The 16,435-nt window shown below is 42.8% G+C and overlaps 1 protein-coding gene across 1 annotated transcript in view; it reads right to left on the bottom strand.

Annotated features, from left to right (window-relative positions):
- Positions 1-607: 607 nt before the first annotated feature.
- The window catches only part of LOC311110903 (sorbin and SH3 domain-containing protein 1-like), a gene marked incomplete at its 5' end in the record, with an annotated part of 55,061 nt that continues 39,233 nt past the window's right edge, over positions 608-16,435 (bottom strand). The window contains 7 exons of the mRNA XM_084153531.1: positions 608-5,873; positions 6,093-6,199; positions 6,557-6,609; positions 7,402-7,500; positions 9,526-10,083; positions 10,333-10,527; positions 10,788-10,913. Of these exons, the coding sequence (XP_084009657.1) occupies positions 5,806-5,873; positions 6,093-6,199; positions 6,557-6,609; positions 7,402-7,500; positions 9,526-10,083; positions 10,333-10,527; positions 10,788-10,913 (1,206 nt within the window). The 3' untranslated portion in view covers positions 608-5,805. The remainder of the gene's footprint in view (positions 5,874-6,092; positions 6,200-6,556; positions 6,610-7,401; positions 7,501-9,525; positions 10,084-10,332; positions 10,528-10,787; positions 10,914-16,435) is intronic.

Below are 16,435 nucleotides of genomic sequence, written 5' to 3'. Positions count from 1 at the left end.
TATTTTATGCCAATGTTTGTAAACAAAGTAAATGTAAACAAAAACTATAATTGTGATATCATGGATGGTCAGTCCTTGCATCGTTAGCTCTGTCTATGAATTTGAGAGTGGTTACATTTCTCCAGCCCCATCCCTCAGCTTTTTACCGAAAGAGGGGTGTGGAGTACGTTTTATAGTTTTTTCAACTGCTGATTGCCGCTTGAACAATTTGCTAGCTACCTTCTTCATAGCAATACAAAACTTTTGGACTGCATTGATCACTTTCATTCAGGGGTTAAATTGGGATGTTGGTGGTGGTGTCGGCCTCACTGTAGCCAAAATTATTTACTTTTCCATAATAATTTAAACAAACATCTGTTCATTACTGACTGTGCTGTCTTGCATCCATCATTGATTATATGATCAGTGTTATACAGGACATCTTAGGTTACGGCATGTCTTCTCTGGAGTATACCTGTTCTGTGAGTCTGTTGTGTGTATGTGTTTGTGAAAAAATGATCAGTTAAACAATGTGTACAAATGGCTGTAAAACAGTTTTTTTAACCCTTCAGTTGTTTCAAAGCTAGACCTTTTACAGGACAATAAGACACATGGTCATTTAGGATGCTTTATATAGTTTATTAAATATTGCATAATACCGAAATATCAATAATAATATCACAGCAGTAAATAGTGTTGTCTTCATTTTAATATTGACATTGTAACAGCACCGCAAAAAATAAGCAAACAAACAAAACCTGTTGCAGGTTGTGCGTCTCGGCAAACTAAAGAACACATACTTACGATGATTAATCATTTATTTCAAGCGTTGTGTCACACTTTAGTCTAGATACTGGTCCAGTAGCTATCATGTTCTTCAGTACATGTCTTCACCCATTACAAATACTACAAAACAATGGGGACAACAATAGTAATATCCTTAAATATGACATATGGATACATTTCTGTGATAATCAATAAAAGCGAATGAAAATGAGGCATTATGATCCTCACAAAATGGCAGCGTAACGTTACTTCATGTGCATCAAACTGTCTGTGCTCAATAACTCTTCACTCTGTGCTTTGCCAAAAAAAATCCTTCTGGAACAACTGAGAGAGCTTCATGTGACTTTTCCCATCACTTGCATTCCATACGTCTTTATTATACATATTTACAATCCTTATTGTGCCAGGCTGTTTAATGTTTTAAATGTTAATTCAAGCTGAAAGCACTGATCCTTGTTACATAATGAGTGTATACAGTACTCCACAATCATACATTCAAAAATTTGATGGAGCACATTATCCCATCAACATTCTACACTGACTTGTGAGGCTACGATATGATACGAAAGAGAGAGTGCTTGTTGCCAAAGTCTATCATACAGTCAGTTTGACATGGAACAGACCTTTCCTTATTAAATTGTCTCTGGACCTTATTCTGTAAGCTTTGCTTTGACTTTGGATGTCATTGTCTCTGTGTTGGAGATAATAATAGCTATAGCGCAAGTGCTAGCATGGTGGAAACCACAGAATTAAATAGAACACATTGTGTTATACTGTATCTCTATGGGGTAAACAGCTCACAGCTGAGTCACAATACAACCACTCGGATTATCCTTAAGAAACAAGTTATGGAAGTTATGTACAGCAAACCAATGGGAGAAACACTGACATTTACAAACACATGAATGGCCATACAGTAGAACACCTCATCTATGTTCTCCTAGTGCCGCAAAATACTTCTTGATAGTCATATGAATGATGCAGAGACAAACTCAGCAACTTAGTACAATGTAACTGGTTTCGTTAAAATAACTGTCACACAAGACTATATTCTCATCAATGTTGGCAGTTGGCTGTTAACGAGCTAGGGGAAAACAATGATGTTGAATGTTTGGGTGTTGTATTGTCTCATGTCAATGACAAACACTGTAACAGCTTGACAGAATGAAGCTGTCTATTCCTTTCAAGTACAACTGACAGATGAGTGAACAGGCAGAACTGTACTTAAATATCTCACAAGGTAACATCATAGGTGGCAGCCACTAAAGCCTTAATGCTCAAATCAGTTTTGTATGTCAAATCCGTTTTTTGGAATACTGACTGTCCAAACAGCAGGTTACAAGTGACCAAATTGGATTTGTGTGTGTTCAGGCAGCAGTAATTTGCTGACATGGCTATGCTAGTTGTCATAGTAACGACGGTGTGTGCGCAGTGGTGTAGGCTGATTGGTGGTGGTGCTCATGCTTCATATCACTCAGAAGTTATGTAGCATGCTAAGGTGACAACAATTCCTGCCATGGACGTTTCCCAGTTGCTTTGAATGTTCATAATCAGAGTTTAAGAACACTTTTAAAGCCTCAAAGGATAAGATGATCCAACTTTCAAAACGAATTATTTTTGGCTCGCCACAGTAGTCAACTAGCTAGCTAGGTAGCTGTTTAGCTTTCTAGCATATTCAGTAATTTGTTTGTAAACAATTAAAAAGCTAGTTAGTTACCACATATTCTTGTCAAACTGTCAACAGAGTAGCTAGCAAGCAACAAGATATCCCAAATTACAGTCTAAAAACTGCAAATAAATCAGATTTGACCATTAAGACACAAGTCACATGGCCAGGAATTAGAAGGTGGTTTGAAATGTGGCTTGAAATATCAGATTCCATGTGGTTTTTGGCTGTTCAGACTGCAGGAAAAAGAACAGATTCGAATCGGATATGCAAATAAATAGGATTTGAGTCAATTCAAACTGCCAATGTGAACACGGCTATAATAGCTCCCAACCATGTCACAATCTGGTCAACGCTAATCATCACAGCACTACTGTAGCTAACCTCATCAAGTGGAGAAATTAAGATATTTAACATATAAGTCATCATCATCAGCATCATCACTTCATGAACTAGATTAAGTATTACTATAAAGGTAATAATACTAGTTAGATGTTGATAGTCTTATGACAGATATACTTTTTTGTCTTAGAAACACATTTAAATTCTATTGCCTAGTGAACCCAGACTGCTGTCACTCATGACATTGAGGATTCCTCTGAAGAACACATAGCAGTGAGTCATAAGGAGGAAGAATTTGATGTGAACAAAGTAAGAAAGAAAGTAGAGCTGCCACAACATAAGGCATCCTTTTTTCAATCTGCCAAGTTTTCAGGATATATTCTGACATATGGTGCCTGTTACCAGCGTAGTGATCTGATGTAGCTCTCAGATTGAGGACCTCTGTCCTCACAGGAAGACTGCTTCGATGCTTTGATATCCGAATTCAAAGCAATCTTCACTGAGGGAGCAATCCAGTTCAAAGATAATGAGTAATGTTTTTCTGGTTGCACCTGCTGGCCTCAAAATAATAATGGCATTGATACAGTTTAATGCTCTTAAATAGTTTAACACTTTCAGATGAATGGTACATGCTACACTGAGGCTACACATGTAGCCTACTGTGTATAAAAGGCCTCTGTATCCAACCATTTTGGGATATATAATTTGTCAAATGTAAAAAGTAAAATGCTCACAAATTAAAATCAAACAAAGAGTTAACTTTCATGAAAAATATGAAATTGATTTTACAAGTTACATTTACATTTTAATCATTTAGCAGACACTCTTATCCAGAGCGACTTAAAGTTAGTGCATTCATCTTAAGATAGCTAGGTGGGTCAACCACATATCACAGTCATAGTAAGTACATTTTTCCTCAGTAAAGTAGCTAAATTATTAGCAAAGTCAGAGATAGTAAGGGGGAAAAAAAGTAAAGTGCGAGTGTTAGTTCACAAAAGGCTTTTTTAAACTTCAAATGAATTAGTATACAATTAGTGTGAGGAGAAAGCCCAAAAATGACCACGGGGCGGAAGTTAAGTGCTTTAAAAAGAGTGGCATACCACGCCTGTCCTGTGGTTCCACTGGAGCCAGTATAGCATAGGCAGCTGACTGCCACCAGCTACCTCACAGGAATCACAGAAGATCAGACAGCTAATGTTACTTCTAATTTTCAGGGACAGATATGCTGTACAAGATGACAGAAAATTATTTTTGATAAGAGATGATGTTCCTATACTGTGTGACGCACAGGCAAAATATGCTTGCTTGCTTGTACGTACACTCCTTCATACACATGCATGATCTGTCTTAATCAGGTACGTACATAGCACAGCCAGTCTTCCTGATTGGATGAATCACTTCAACTGACAGAAAGCTTAGCTAATATTAGCTAACGTGTTTGAGCATTTCTGGATTTCTATCATGCACATGAACATGCTCGAATTATAGTACAAACCTTGGATAAACAGAGGCAATACTAAAATGGCATTGGAAGCTTTGGAACTACACTGAGGTAAGAATGTTCTGCTATTTTATGAAGACTACAAGCCTACATTGACTACATTGTCACAAACATAGCTTTATAGTTTTCAGTGCATTCTGAGCTAACAAAACCAAGCCATTCCAAGACGATTCACAATATAGCAGGCCTACAAATTCACTGTCAGGTCAATGGGTTTTCGAAATTCAAATCAAGGAATATGGTCTGTTGGACACTGTCCAAGTATGTGTCATCACATACAGCCTGATACCTCCATGGTATGTCTAACCAAACACTACTAGTTACTGGGTTTTCCTAGGAAAAACATTAGTCTTCTAGACGACTTAGCAAGTCATGTCAACCTTCCAATGTATGTATCTGCTTTCAAAGTTAATGAAAAATGCTTTCGCCAAAAAAGGTCCTGAAAAGTAGCTGATGAATAACAGCTTCTATTTCTCTAGCTCATCAACAACAACACATTTGAGCCCTCCTGATCCATCATGGAAGTTATAAGATCCACTCTCTTGATCCATGAACTGCTCTGCTGCTGACCCCCATATACTGTAGATATACATTCATGTTCTTCAAAAATACTTTGTATAGTAGTTAACAATCACAATGACACACCGCAGCTACTATATATACACGGTACAAGAATACAGACTGAGTGTACAAAACATTAAGAACACCTTCCTAATATTGAGTCGGGCATGTTGAAAGCATTCCACAGGGATGCAGGTCCATATTGACTCCAATGCTTCCCACAGTTGTGTCAAGTTGGCTGGATGTCCTTTGGGTGGTGGACCATTCTTGAAACACACAGGAAACAGATTGAGCATTAAAATTCCCAGCAGTGTTGCAGTTCTTGACACAAACCGGTGCACCTGGCACCTACTACCATACCCTGTTCAAAGGCACTTAAATCTTTTGTCTTGCCCATTCACTCTCTGAATGGCACACATACACAATCCATGTCTCAATTGTCTCAAGGATAAAAAAATCCTTCTTTAACCTGTCTCCTCCCCTTCATCTACACTGATTGAAGTGGATTTAACAAGTGACATCAATAAGGGATCATAGCTGTCACCTGGATTCACCTGGTCAGTCTATGTCATGGAAAAATCTGGTGTTCATAATGTTTTGTACACTCAGTGTATACCGTAGTCTGTATGTGCTGACATTTTGGGAGGATGTTTTCAAACTAAAAGTTCCATTGTCAGAATATGATATGATAAATTCAGCCATGTACTGTGTAGGATGTGGTTGGAGTACGTATACACAACACTGACGTTTGGGCAGTGAGTCAACAGCTAGCTTCCTTCTGTCTTCGCCTCATGAACATTAACATACCTCACACCAAACAGATCACTTACCCCAGACAAACGTATTCACCTGGCTGAATGACTATCCTAATTTAAACAATCAAGCGCAATAGTAATGCTTTCCCAAAACTCGAATTGTAACCAAGGGTTAGAGCTGGGTTCTCCTCACACTATAAATGTTTGTTGACAGGTTACAAGTTGACCTCTTTCACGTAATTTCCTGGAAACGTGCCAAACTGTTTGGTCCTCTTCGAGGTACCTGAGAATGAAAAACAACAACAACAATATTTGTTATTCTTTGCAATCAAATGTGCCTACTCAGGCAGAACAAATGTACGTTTTGAACTCTATGTGTTTGAACCTCTGTGAGAATTTCTGAGAAACTACCGACATGGAAGTTTAACCCTCTGCTATGGATGGATGTGACATACTGTGACTATATCTTCGGGCAATCTATCCTGAGGCCCCAGGCACATACCAACAAACCAGCCGTCATCGCACTTCTCCATTACGCTGACAAGATCCCCCTCCTGCAGCTCTAGCTCATCCTCATTCTGTGGCACGTAACTGTACAAAGCCTGGAAACTGTAGGATAACACTACATAAGTCAGAAATACAACCATAAAAGGACTTGAGAGACATAATATCAAAAACGATATAAGAGATGTATTTACCAGACCAGGGCCGTGTTCATTAGGCACCAAACGGATTGAAACCAACTGAAACAGGGAGGGACTACTGGGACTTATCCAATAATAAAACGCTCATTTTCGTTTTCCGTTGCAAAGCTTTCAAAACCTTTTTCTGTTGCGTGCCCTAATGAACATGACTCTTGAACTGGGGCTCTGAATCCTTTAGACAGAGTATAACAGTATAACAGTATAACAGTGTATCTAGAGCTCAGACTAGACGTAGGGACAGACGTCAGACGGCCATACTCACATTCCACAGCTGAGACGACTCGGCTCCGGGCTGCTGCTGTGGGACTGGGGTTGCTGGGAAATGATGAGAGATTGTTTACTGGGGTGAAGGTGGGGCAGGAGTCTGTGAAGGACAGAGTCATGGGGGTGGGGGGAGAGGGTGCTGCAGTACCTCACCGAGGTCTCAGCTATATTCATGATCTCATTACAAACCGCCTCCTAGTGACGGTGGTCAGGTCAGAGGTCAGAGGGAGAATTCCCAGAATTTCCACAGAATTCCCAGTCAGCCCAGAAGGAGAGGAGAGATTAAGGAGTTGGGGAGAGGGGCGGGGCAGGGATTTAGAGGACGTAAAGGAAGAAGGAAAGTAGGAGGTCCGGTGAGTAGCAAGGCAGAAAGGGAGGGGTCCGTTAGAAACCAGGAAAAACCAGGAAAGCCGTGAAACACCAGAAGAGATGGTGGTGGAGTCCGGCAAAGGGGTACGCATGGAAGAGCAAAACACTAGAGTGAGTGGCATGTAGAATGTACACAGTCACAATGAAATATTAGTGAACATCTGATACTATTCAAAAGAAGACATGCACAATCAATGGAGAGGAAAAGATGGCAGCAAGGTCTTGCAAGAATGCTGTCATATTAATCTTATTGACAATCTTATTGACGGAAGCTGAGTGATGAGGTTTAGGATAAATGATTAGTTAAGTGATGATGTTAAGTTCAATTCATATTTTGACATTGATGAGTTAAACGAAGCGATCATCATAGATCAGGAAAAATGAATCCCCACCACATATTTCTAATCCAGAAACAACAAACACATACATTTTCTAATAGTATCGTCGCCCACAACATGCAAATCAGCACCTTACCGCAAATGAGTTAGCATTCATGTTGTTGTCCTGGATGTCAAACAACATGATAGGGCTTCCGGAGGTTCTTCCATGGTAGACACTCTCATTCTTCACCAGCTGTAAGAGGAACAACACACACATTACACTCAGTAGGATCGCAAATCGGAGTTCATGTCTACAGGATGCAATTCATTTTCAACAGTGTGTGCTGTAAACACAATTGCAGTGGAAGTCAATTCACACTCTTGGTTAGACATACACTATGTATACAAAAGTATGTGGACACCCCTTCAAATTAGTGGATTCGGCTATTTCAGCCACACCTGTTGCTGACAGGTGTATAAAATCGAACACATAGCCATGCAATCTCCATAGCTTAACATTCACAGTATAATTGCCTTACTGAAGAGCTCAGTGACTTTCAATGTGGCACCGTCATAGGATGCCACCTTTCCAACAAGTCAGTTCGTCAAATTTCTGCCCTGCTAGAGCTGCCCCGGTCAACTGTAAGTGCTGTTATTGTGAAGTGGAAACGTCTAGGAGCAACAATGGCTCAGGCGCGAAGTGGTAGGCCACACAAACTCACAGAACGGGACCGTCGAGTGCTGAAGCGCGTAGAGGGTAAAAATTGACTGTCCTCGGTTGCAGCACTCACTACTGAGTTCCAAACTGCCTCTGGAAGCAACGTCAGCACAATAACTGTTCATCAGGCTCTTCATGAAATGGGTTTCCATCGCTGAGCAGCTGCACACATTCCTAAGATCACCAGGTGCAATGCCAAGCGTCAGCTGGAGTGGTGTAAAGCTCGCCGCCATTGGACTCTGGAGCAATGGAAAAGCATTCTTTGGAGTGCTGAAACATGCTTCACCATCTGGCAGTCCGACGGACAAATCAGGGTTTGGCGGATGCCAGGAGAACGCTACCTGCCCGAATGCATAGTGCCAACTGTAAAGTTTGGTGTTGGAGGAATAATGGTCTGGGGCTGTTTTTCATGGTTTGGGCTAGGCCCCTTAGTTCCAGTCAAGGGAAATCTTAATGCTACAGCATACAATGACATTCTAGATGATTCTGTGCTTCCAACTTTGTGCCAACAGTTTGGGGAAGGCCCTTTCCTGTTTCAATATGACAATGCACAAAGCGAGGTCCATACAGAAATGGTTTGTCGAGATCGGTGTGGAAGAACTTGACTGGCCAGCACAGAGCCCTGACCTCAACCCCATCGAACACCTTTGGGATGAATTGGAATGCTGACTGCGAGCCAGGCCTAATCGCCCAACATCAGTGCCCGACCTCACTAATGCTCTTGTGGCTGAATGGAAGCAAGTCCCCGCAGCAATGTTCCAACATCTAGTGGAAAGCCTTCCCAGAAGAGTGGAGGCTGTTATAGCAGCAAAGGGGGGACCAACTCCATATTAATGCCCATGATTTTGGAATGAGATGTTCAATGAGGTGTCCACATACTTTTGGTCATGTAGTGTATCTCTCGAACAAAAGTAATTTTCTATTACAAAAAACAATCACAACATTTATATGTTCTATAAAAACATTCATAAACTTATTTCAGATTGTTCCCAAAACAATCTTGATCCTCAAATAGTAATCAAATTGGCTCCTCTATGACAATATTTTACAACATCCCACTGGGTACACACTGGTTGAATCAATGTAGTTTCCACGTCATTTCAATGAACGTGGAATAGACGTTGAATTGATGTCTGTGCCCAGTGGGATGACGCTATATTGGTGGGGGTCAAGAATCTGCAACCACTCTCTGAATCATTCAACACATTTTAAAAATACAAATCATGCACAGTCACATGGTTTTCATTCCAAACACCTGAGGAGATACATTTTCATTTGAAAACTTAATTTACCACTCAAACATGTACATGTGAGTAGTGCACACAAAAAAAAACATGCAGACCAAAATATGACACAGGAGTTGTGTAAGCTCTGCTGACTGCATTGGAGGAGGGTCAACATTACAGTTAGTCATCATTCACTATCTATTGCACAATTATCTATCTAGAGGCAGCAACAACGGAAACATCCTATTATTGTGGTTCATGGAGGTAAGAACTCCAGTTCCAGCCACAGTGAGCCCGAGATGCAACACCGCACACCATGCAGTAGGCCAGATACCTCTGCAGGGCAATTTCGCCAGCTGCCCAGGGCTTCGCGTCCAGTGCTCCTGTCTCTCTCTGCCCCCTCCCCCTCCATCAAATCCCTCTCCAGGATGCGCAAGGGGCTGGCCCCAGTCAGCCAGCTCTCCAGGCCCACCCCCCCACAGGGGCTCAGGCTGCGGGACAGACGAGGAGAGGGAGGGGAGAGCAGGAAGTCCTCCCCCTGGGGCGGGGTGAAGGTGAGGTAAGGGGTGGCTGAGCCAGGGCGGGGCGGGTAGAGCGGGGGCAGGGGGGAGGCGGAAGGGGAGGCCATTGGGGAGATGCAGTAGGGGCTGCCGCAATTGGGGGGCACGGGGCTGGCGGACATGGAAGGGGGCAGGTACTCGCCCCAGCAGTAAGACACGGAAGGGAGTGGGGGTAGAGGAGGGGTTGGGGCAGCGGGGGGGCCGGCACCCCCTATGGTCAGGGAGATCCACTCAGAGGAGATGGCATGGACCTCGGGGGACACAGAGCGGCGGGGGGAACGGGGGAGGGGCAGGGGGGACGTGATGAGCCGGTTGTTACGGACACGGTTCAGCTTATAGACCAAAATGACAATCCAGCGAGAGAGAGAGGGGAGGACGAGGGACAGAAATGGAACATTAGACATGAGTATGAATGAACACAAATAATAAAGTAAAAAAAAATTTGAATAGCACAACACCAAAGTAAACTAGAAAAACAGAGACAAACTTGGAGAGTATGGGATTGTTGTATTCCTGGACAGACTGAGCTCTACAAGAGAGAGTGTGTGTGTGAGGAGTTTGTGTGAGGAGTTTGTCATTACCTGAGGGGAAGCATTGAGGCTGCGGTGAGGTGATTGGCCAATGGGTGGGTCTGGATAATCCAATCCATTCTTGACTCTGGGTCGTTTGTGCACCTCTATGTAGGTGACGGGGAAGATACCCTGGCGATTGGTGCCGGAGACCTTGCCCTCATACCAGTTCTCATCGACCCTGCGAATTAGGGTGATCCTCTCTCCCTGTAGACACATTGGTATCACGTTAGCTCATATGATCGCACATTTAGACGCATAGCATAGAATAACATAACACCAAGCACAAACTAAACACCGGCACACACAACATTTCAGTTAAACATACTGTATTTCCTGTATCATAACACTATGATGTAACTATGATGTAATACTTTGCGATTTCCATTTGTATTACGCAAAAAGAGGAACAAATGTTACAACTGCTCCTAAACTCAATATCCTTAAAACCCTGTTCTTCTTTTTACCTTTCTAAATGACATCTCCACCACTGTGTCCCCTGTGAAGTTGAAGCGTGCTATGGCCTCTCCATACTCCAGCACCTGCACTGGGGCACTCTTCTTTGGCTGGGCTTTCTCCGTGGGGGGAAGGAGCTAGGGAAAACATAAAGCCCAAAATACATCCGTCAATGTCAATGCTAGGAACAAGTGTCAAGTTTAGGAGGGTATCGGTTAAAGTCAATGAAAGGTACCAGTGTCACATTCAAGAGGGCACACTGTAGTAAAACGTTTTGTGACGTGAAACAAATATTTGTGTTTTTAATGGACATGTTCAGGTAGCACCTCCCTGTTTCACTCTGTTTCAGAACAGTTTCTTCTTACTGAACACGACCCCAGTGAATATCATTACTGGGACTCATACATGGTTGAACTTCTGAACTGACTGGTGTCATAACGCTGATTAACTGACTGGTGTCATAACCCTGATGAACTGACTGGTGTCAGTAAAAAAGTCACACAGTAAAATACTACTTGAGTAAAAGTCTTAAGTATCAAAAGTAAACATAATTGCTAAAAACATATTTAAGTATCGAAAGTAAAAGTAAAAGTATACAGTGAGGGAAAAAAGTATTTGATCCCCTGCTGATTTTGTTCGTTTGCCCACTGACAAAGAAATTATCAGTCTATAATTTTAATGGTAGGTTTATTTGAACAGTGAGAGACAGAATAACAACCAAAAAATCCAGAAAAACGCATGTCAAAAATGTTATAAATTGATTTGCATTTTAATGAGGGAAATAAGTATTTGACCCCCTCTCAATCAGAAAGATTTCTGGCTCCCAGGTGTCTTTTATACAGGTAACGAGCTGAGATTAGGAGCACACTCTTAAAGGGAGTGCTCCTAATCTCAGTTTGTTACCTGTATAAAAGACACCTGTCCACAGAAGCAATCAATCAATCAGATTCCAAACTCTCCACCATGGCCAAGACCAAAGAGCTCTCCAAGGATGTCAGGGACAAGTTTGTAGACCTACACAAGGCTGGAATGGGCTACAAGACCATCGCCAAGCAGCTTGGTGAGAAGGTGACAACAGTTGGTGCGATTATTCGCAAATGGAAGAAACACAAAAGAACTGTCAATCTCCCTCGGCCTGGGGCTCCATGCAAGATCTCACCTCGTGGAGTTGCAATGATCATGAGAACGGTGAGGAATCAGCCCAGAACTACACGGGAGGATCTTGTCAATGATCTCAAGGCAGCTGGGACCATAGTCACCAAGAAAACAATTGGTAACACACTACGCCGTGAAGGACTGAAATCCTGCAGCACCCACAAGGTCCCCCTGCTCAAGAAAGCACATATACAGGCCCGTCTGAAGTTTGCCAATGAACATCTGAATGATTCAGAGGAGAACTGGGTGAAAGTGTTGTGGTCAGATGAGACCAAAATGGAGCTCTTTGGCATCAACTCAACTCGCCGTGTTTGGAGGAGGAGGAATGCTGCCTATGACCCCAAGAACACCATCCCCACCATCAGACATGGAGGTGGAAACATTATGCTTTGGGGGTGTTTTTCTGCTAAGGGGACAGGACAACTTCACCGCATCAAAGGGACGATGGACGGGGCCATGTACCGTCAAATCTAGGGTGAGAACCTCCTTCCCTCAGCCAGGGCATTGAAAATGGGTCGTGGATGGGTATTCCAGCATGACAATGACCCAAAACACACAGCCAAGGCAACAAAGGAGTGGCTCAAGAAGAAGCACATTAAGGTCCTGGAGTGGCCTAGCCAGTCTCCAGACCTTAATCCCATAGAAAATCTGTGGAGGGAGCTGAAGGTTCGAGTTGCCAAACGTCAGCCTCAGAACCTTAATGACTTGGAGAAGATCTGCAAAGAGGAGTGGGACAAAATCCATCCTGAGATGTGTGCAAACCTGGTGGCCAACTACAAGAAACATCTGACCTCTGTGATTGCCAACAAGGGTTTTGCCACCAAGTACTAAGTCATGTTTTGCAGAGGGGTCAAATACTAATTTCCCTCATTAAAATGCAAATCAATTTATAACATTTTTGACTTTTTTTGTGTGGATTTTTTTGTTGTTATTCTGTCTCTCACTGTTCAAATAAACCTACCATTAAAATTATAGACTGATCATTTCTTTGTCAGTGGGCCAACGTACAAAATCAGCAGGGGATCAAATACTTTTTTCCCTCACTGTACATCATTTCAAATTCCTTATATTAAGCAAACCAGACGGCACGATTTTCTTTTTTTTCTTTTTTATTTACGGATAGCCAGGAGCAAACTCCAACACTCAGACATCATTTACAAATGTGTTTAGTGAGTCCGCCAGATAAGAGGCAGTAGGGATGACCAGGGATGTTCTCTTGATACAGTGCCTTGCAAAAGTATTAATCTCCCTTGGCATTTTTCCTATTTTGTTGCATTACCACCTGTAATTTAAATTGATTTTTATTTGGATTTCATGTAATAGACATACACAAAATCGTCCAAATTGGTGAAGTGAAATGAAAAAAATTACTTGTTTCAAAACATTCTAAAAAATAAATAACGGAAAAGTGGTGCGTGCATATGTATTCACCCCCTTTGCTATGAATCCCCTAAATAAGATCTGGTGCAACCAATTACCTTCAGAAGTCACATATTTAGTGAAATAAAGTCCACCTGTGTGCAATCTAAGTGTCACATGATCTGTCACATGATCTCAGTATATATACACCTGTTCTGAAAGGCCCCAGAGTCTGCAACACCACTAAGCAAGGGGCTCCACCAAGCAAGCGGCACCATGAAGACCAAGGATCTCTCCAAACAGGTCAGGGACAAAAGTTGTGGAGAAGTACTGATCAGGGTTGGGTTATAAAAAAATATCCAAAACTTTGAACATCCCACGGAGCACCATTAAATCCATTATTAAAAAATGGAAAGAATATGGCACCACAACAAACCTGCCAAGAGAGGGCCGCCCACCAAAACTCACGGACCAGGCAAGGATGGCATTAATCAGAGAGGCAACAAAGAGACCAAAGATAACCCTGAAGGAGCTGTAAAGCTCCACAGCGGAGATTGGAGTATCTGTCCATAGGACCACTTTAAGCCGTACACTCCACAGAGCTGGGCTTTACGGAAGAGAGGCCAGAAAAAAGCCATTGCTTTAAAAAAAATAAGCAAACACGTTTGGTGTTTGCCAAAAGGCATGTGGGAGACTCCCCAAACATATGGAAGAATGGCGCCGAAGAAGATGGCTGCGTTTAACAGCCCTCTAACCAATTGTACTATTATGTGTGTTTTTTCGCGTTATTTGTAATTTATTCTGTTTCTGCCACCGTCTCTTACGACCAAAAATTGCTTCTGGATATCAGGAGAGCGATTACTAACCTCATATTGGATTTAAAAAAAATATTCAACAAGTCGGACGCGAAGGATATCCTACAGAAACACGACAAGGCCCAAATCCCTGTCATTCACATGAGAAAGAGACAGAGATATCGTGGACGTAGGTCGGGGTGCCTTGTAAGGATCCGACGGCGAGCGAGTAAACTGCCTCTTCCAACAATCCTATTAGCCAATGTTCAATAATTTGAAAATAAATTAGACGACTTAAGATTACGGTTATCCTACCAACGGGACATTAAAAACTGTAATATCTTATGTTTCACCGAGTTGTGGCTGAACGACGACATGGATAACATACAGCTGGCGGGATATACACTACATCAGCAGGATAGAACGGCTGACTCCTGTAAGACAAGGGGTGGCGGTCTGTGTATATTTGTAAACAACAGCTTGTGCATAAAATCTAATACTAAGGAAGTTTCGAGGTCTTGCTCGCATGAGGTAGAGTATCTCATGATAAGTTGTAGACCTATTACCAAGAGAGTTTTCATCTATATTTTTCATAGCTGTCTATTTACCACCACAAACCAATGCAGGCACTAAGATTGCACTCAATGAGCTGTATAAGGCCATAAGTAAACAGGAAAACGCTCATCCGGAGGCAGCACTCCTAGTGGCCGGGGACTTTAATACAGGGAAACTTAAATCCGTTCTACCTAATTTCTACCAGCATGTTAAATGTGCAACCAGAGGGAAAAAACTCTAGACCACCTTTACTCCACACACAGAAACGCGTACAAAGCTCTCCCTCGCCCTCCATTTGGAAAATCTGACCATAAATCTATCCTCCTGATTCCTGCTTATTAGCAAAAACTAAAGCAGGAAGCACCAGTGACTAGGTTAATAAGGAAGTGGTCAGATGACGCAGATGCTAAGCTACAGGACTGTTTTGCTAGCACAGACTGGAATATGTTCCGGGATTCTTCCGATAGCATTGAGGAGTACACCACATCAGTCACTGGCTTCATCAATAAGTGCATCGATGACGTCGTCCCCACAGTGACCGTCCGTACATACCCCAACCAGAAACCATGGATTACAGGCAACATCCGCACTGAGCTAAAGGGTAGAGCTGCCGCTTTCAAGGAGCGGGACTCTAACCCGGACCCAGTATGAAAAATGTATGCACTCACTAACTGTAAGTCGCTCTGGATAATAGCATCTGCTAAATGACTAAAATGTAAAAAAGTTATAAGAAATCCCGCTATGCCCTCCAACGAACCATTAAACAGGCAAAGAGTCAATACAGGACTAAGATTGAATTGCACTACACCAGCTCTGACGCTCGTCGGATGTGGCAGGGCTTGAAAACTATTACAGACTACAAAGGGAAGCACAGCCGCGAGCTGCCCAGTGACACAAGCCTACCAGATGAGCTAAATCACTTCTATGCTCGCTTCGAGGCAAGCAACACTGAAGCATGCATGAGAGCATCAGCTGTTCCGGATGACTATGTGATCAAGCTGTTCCCTGTTCCCAAGAACACTAAGATAACCTGCCATGAAGTGCTTTGAAAGGCTGGTCATGGCTCACATCAACACCATTATCCCAGAAACCCTAGACCCACTCCAATTTGCATACCGCCCCAACAGATCCACAGATGATGCAATCGCTATTGCACTCCACACTGCCCTTTCCCACCTTGACAAGAGGAACACCTACGTGAGAATGCTATTCATTGACTAAGCTCAGCGTTCAACACCATAGTGCCCTCAAAGCTCATCACTAAGCTAAGGACCCTGGGACTAAACACCTCCCTCTGCAACTGGATCCTGGACTTCCTGACGGGCCGCCCCCTGGTGGTAAGGGTAGGTAACAACACATCTGCCACGCTGATCCTAAACCCAGGGGCCCCTCAGGGGTGCGTGCTCAGTCCCCTCCTGTACTCCCTGTTCACCCATGACTGCATGGCCAGGCACGACTTCAACACCATCATTAAGTTTCCCGACAACACAACAGTGGTAGGCCTGATCACCGACAATGATGAGAGAGCCTATAGGGAGGAGGTCAGAGACCTGGCCGTGTGGTGCCAGGATAATTACCTCTCCCTCAACGTGATCAAGACAAAGGAGATTATCGTCGACTACGGGAAAAAAAAGAGGACTGAGCACGCCCCCATTCTCATCTACGGGCTGTAATGGAATAGGTTGAGAGCTTCAAGTTCCTTGGTGTCCACATCACCAACAAACTATCATGGTCCAAACACACCAAGACAGTCGTGAAGAGGGCATGACAAAGCCTATTCCCCCTCAGAAGACTGA

This window comes from Coregonus lavaretus (genome assembly GCF_964263955.1).
Source record: "Coregonus lavaretus genome assembly, chromosome: 36".
Classification (NCBI taxonomy): domain Eukaryota; kingdom Metazoa; phylum Chordata; class Actinopteri; order Salmoniformes; family Salmonidae; genus Coregonus; species Coregonus lavaretus.
Note: the sequence above shows the minus strand (reverse complement) of the source record. Positions and strands in the feature narration are given on the sequence as shown.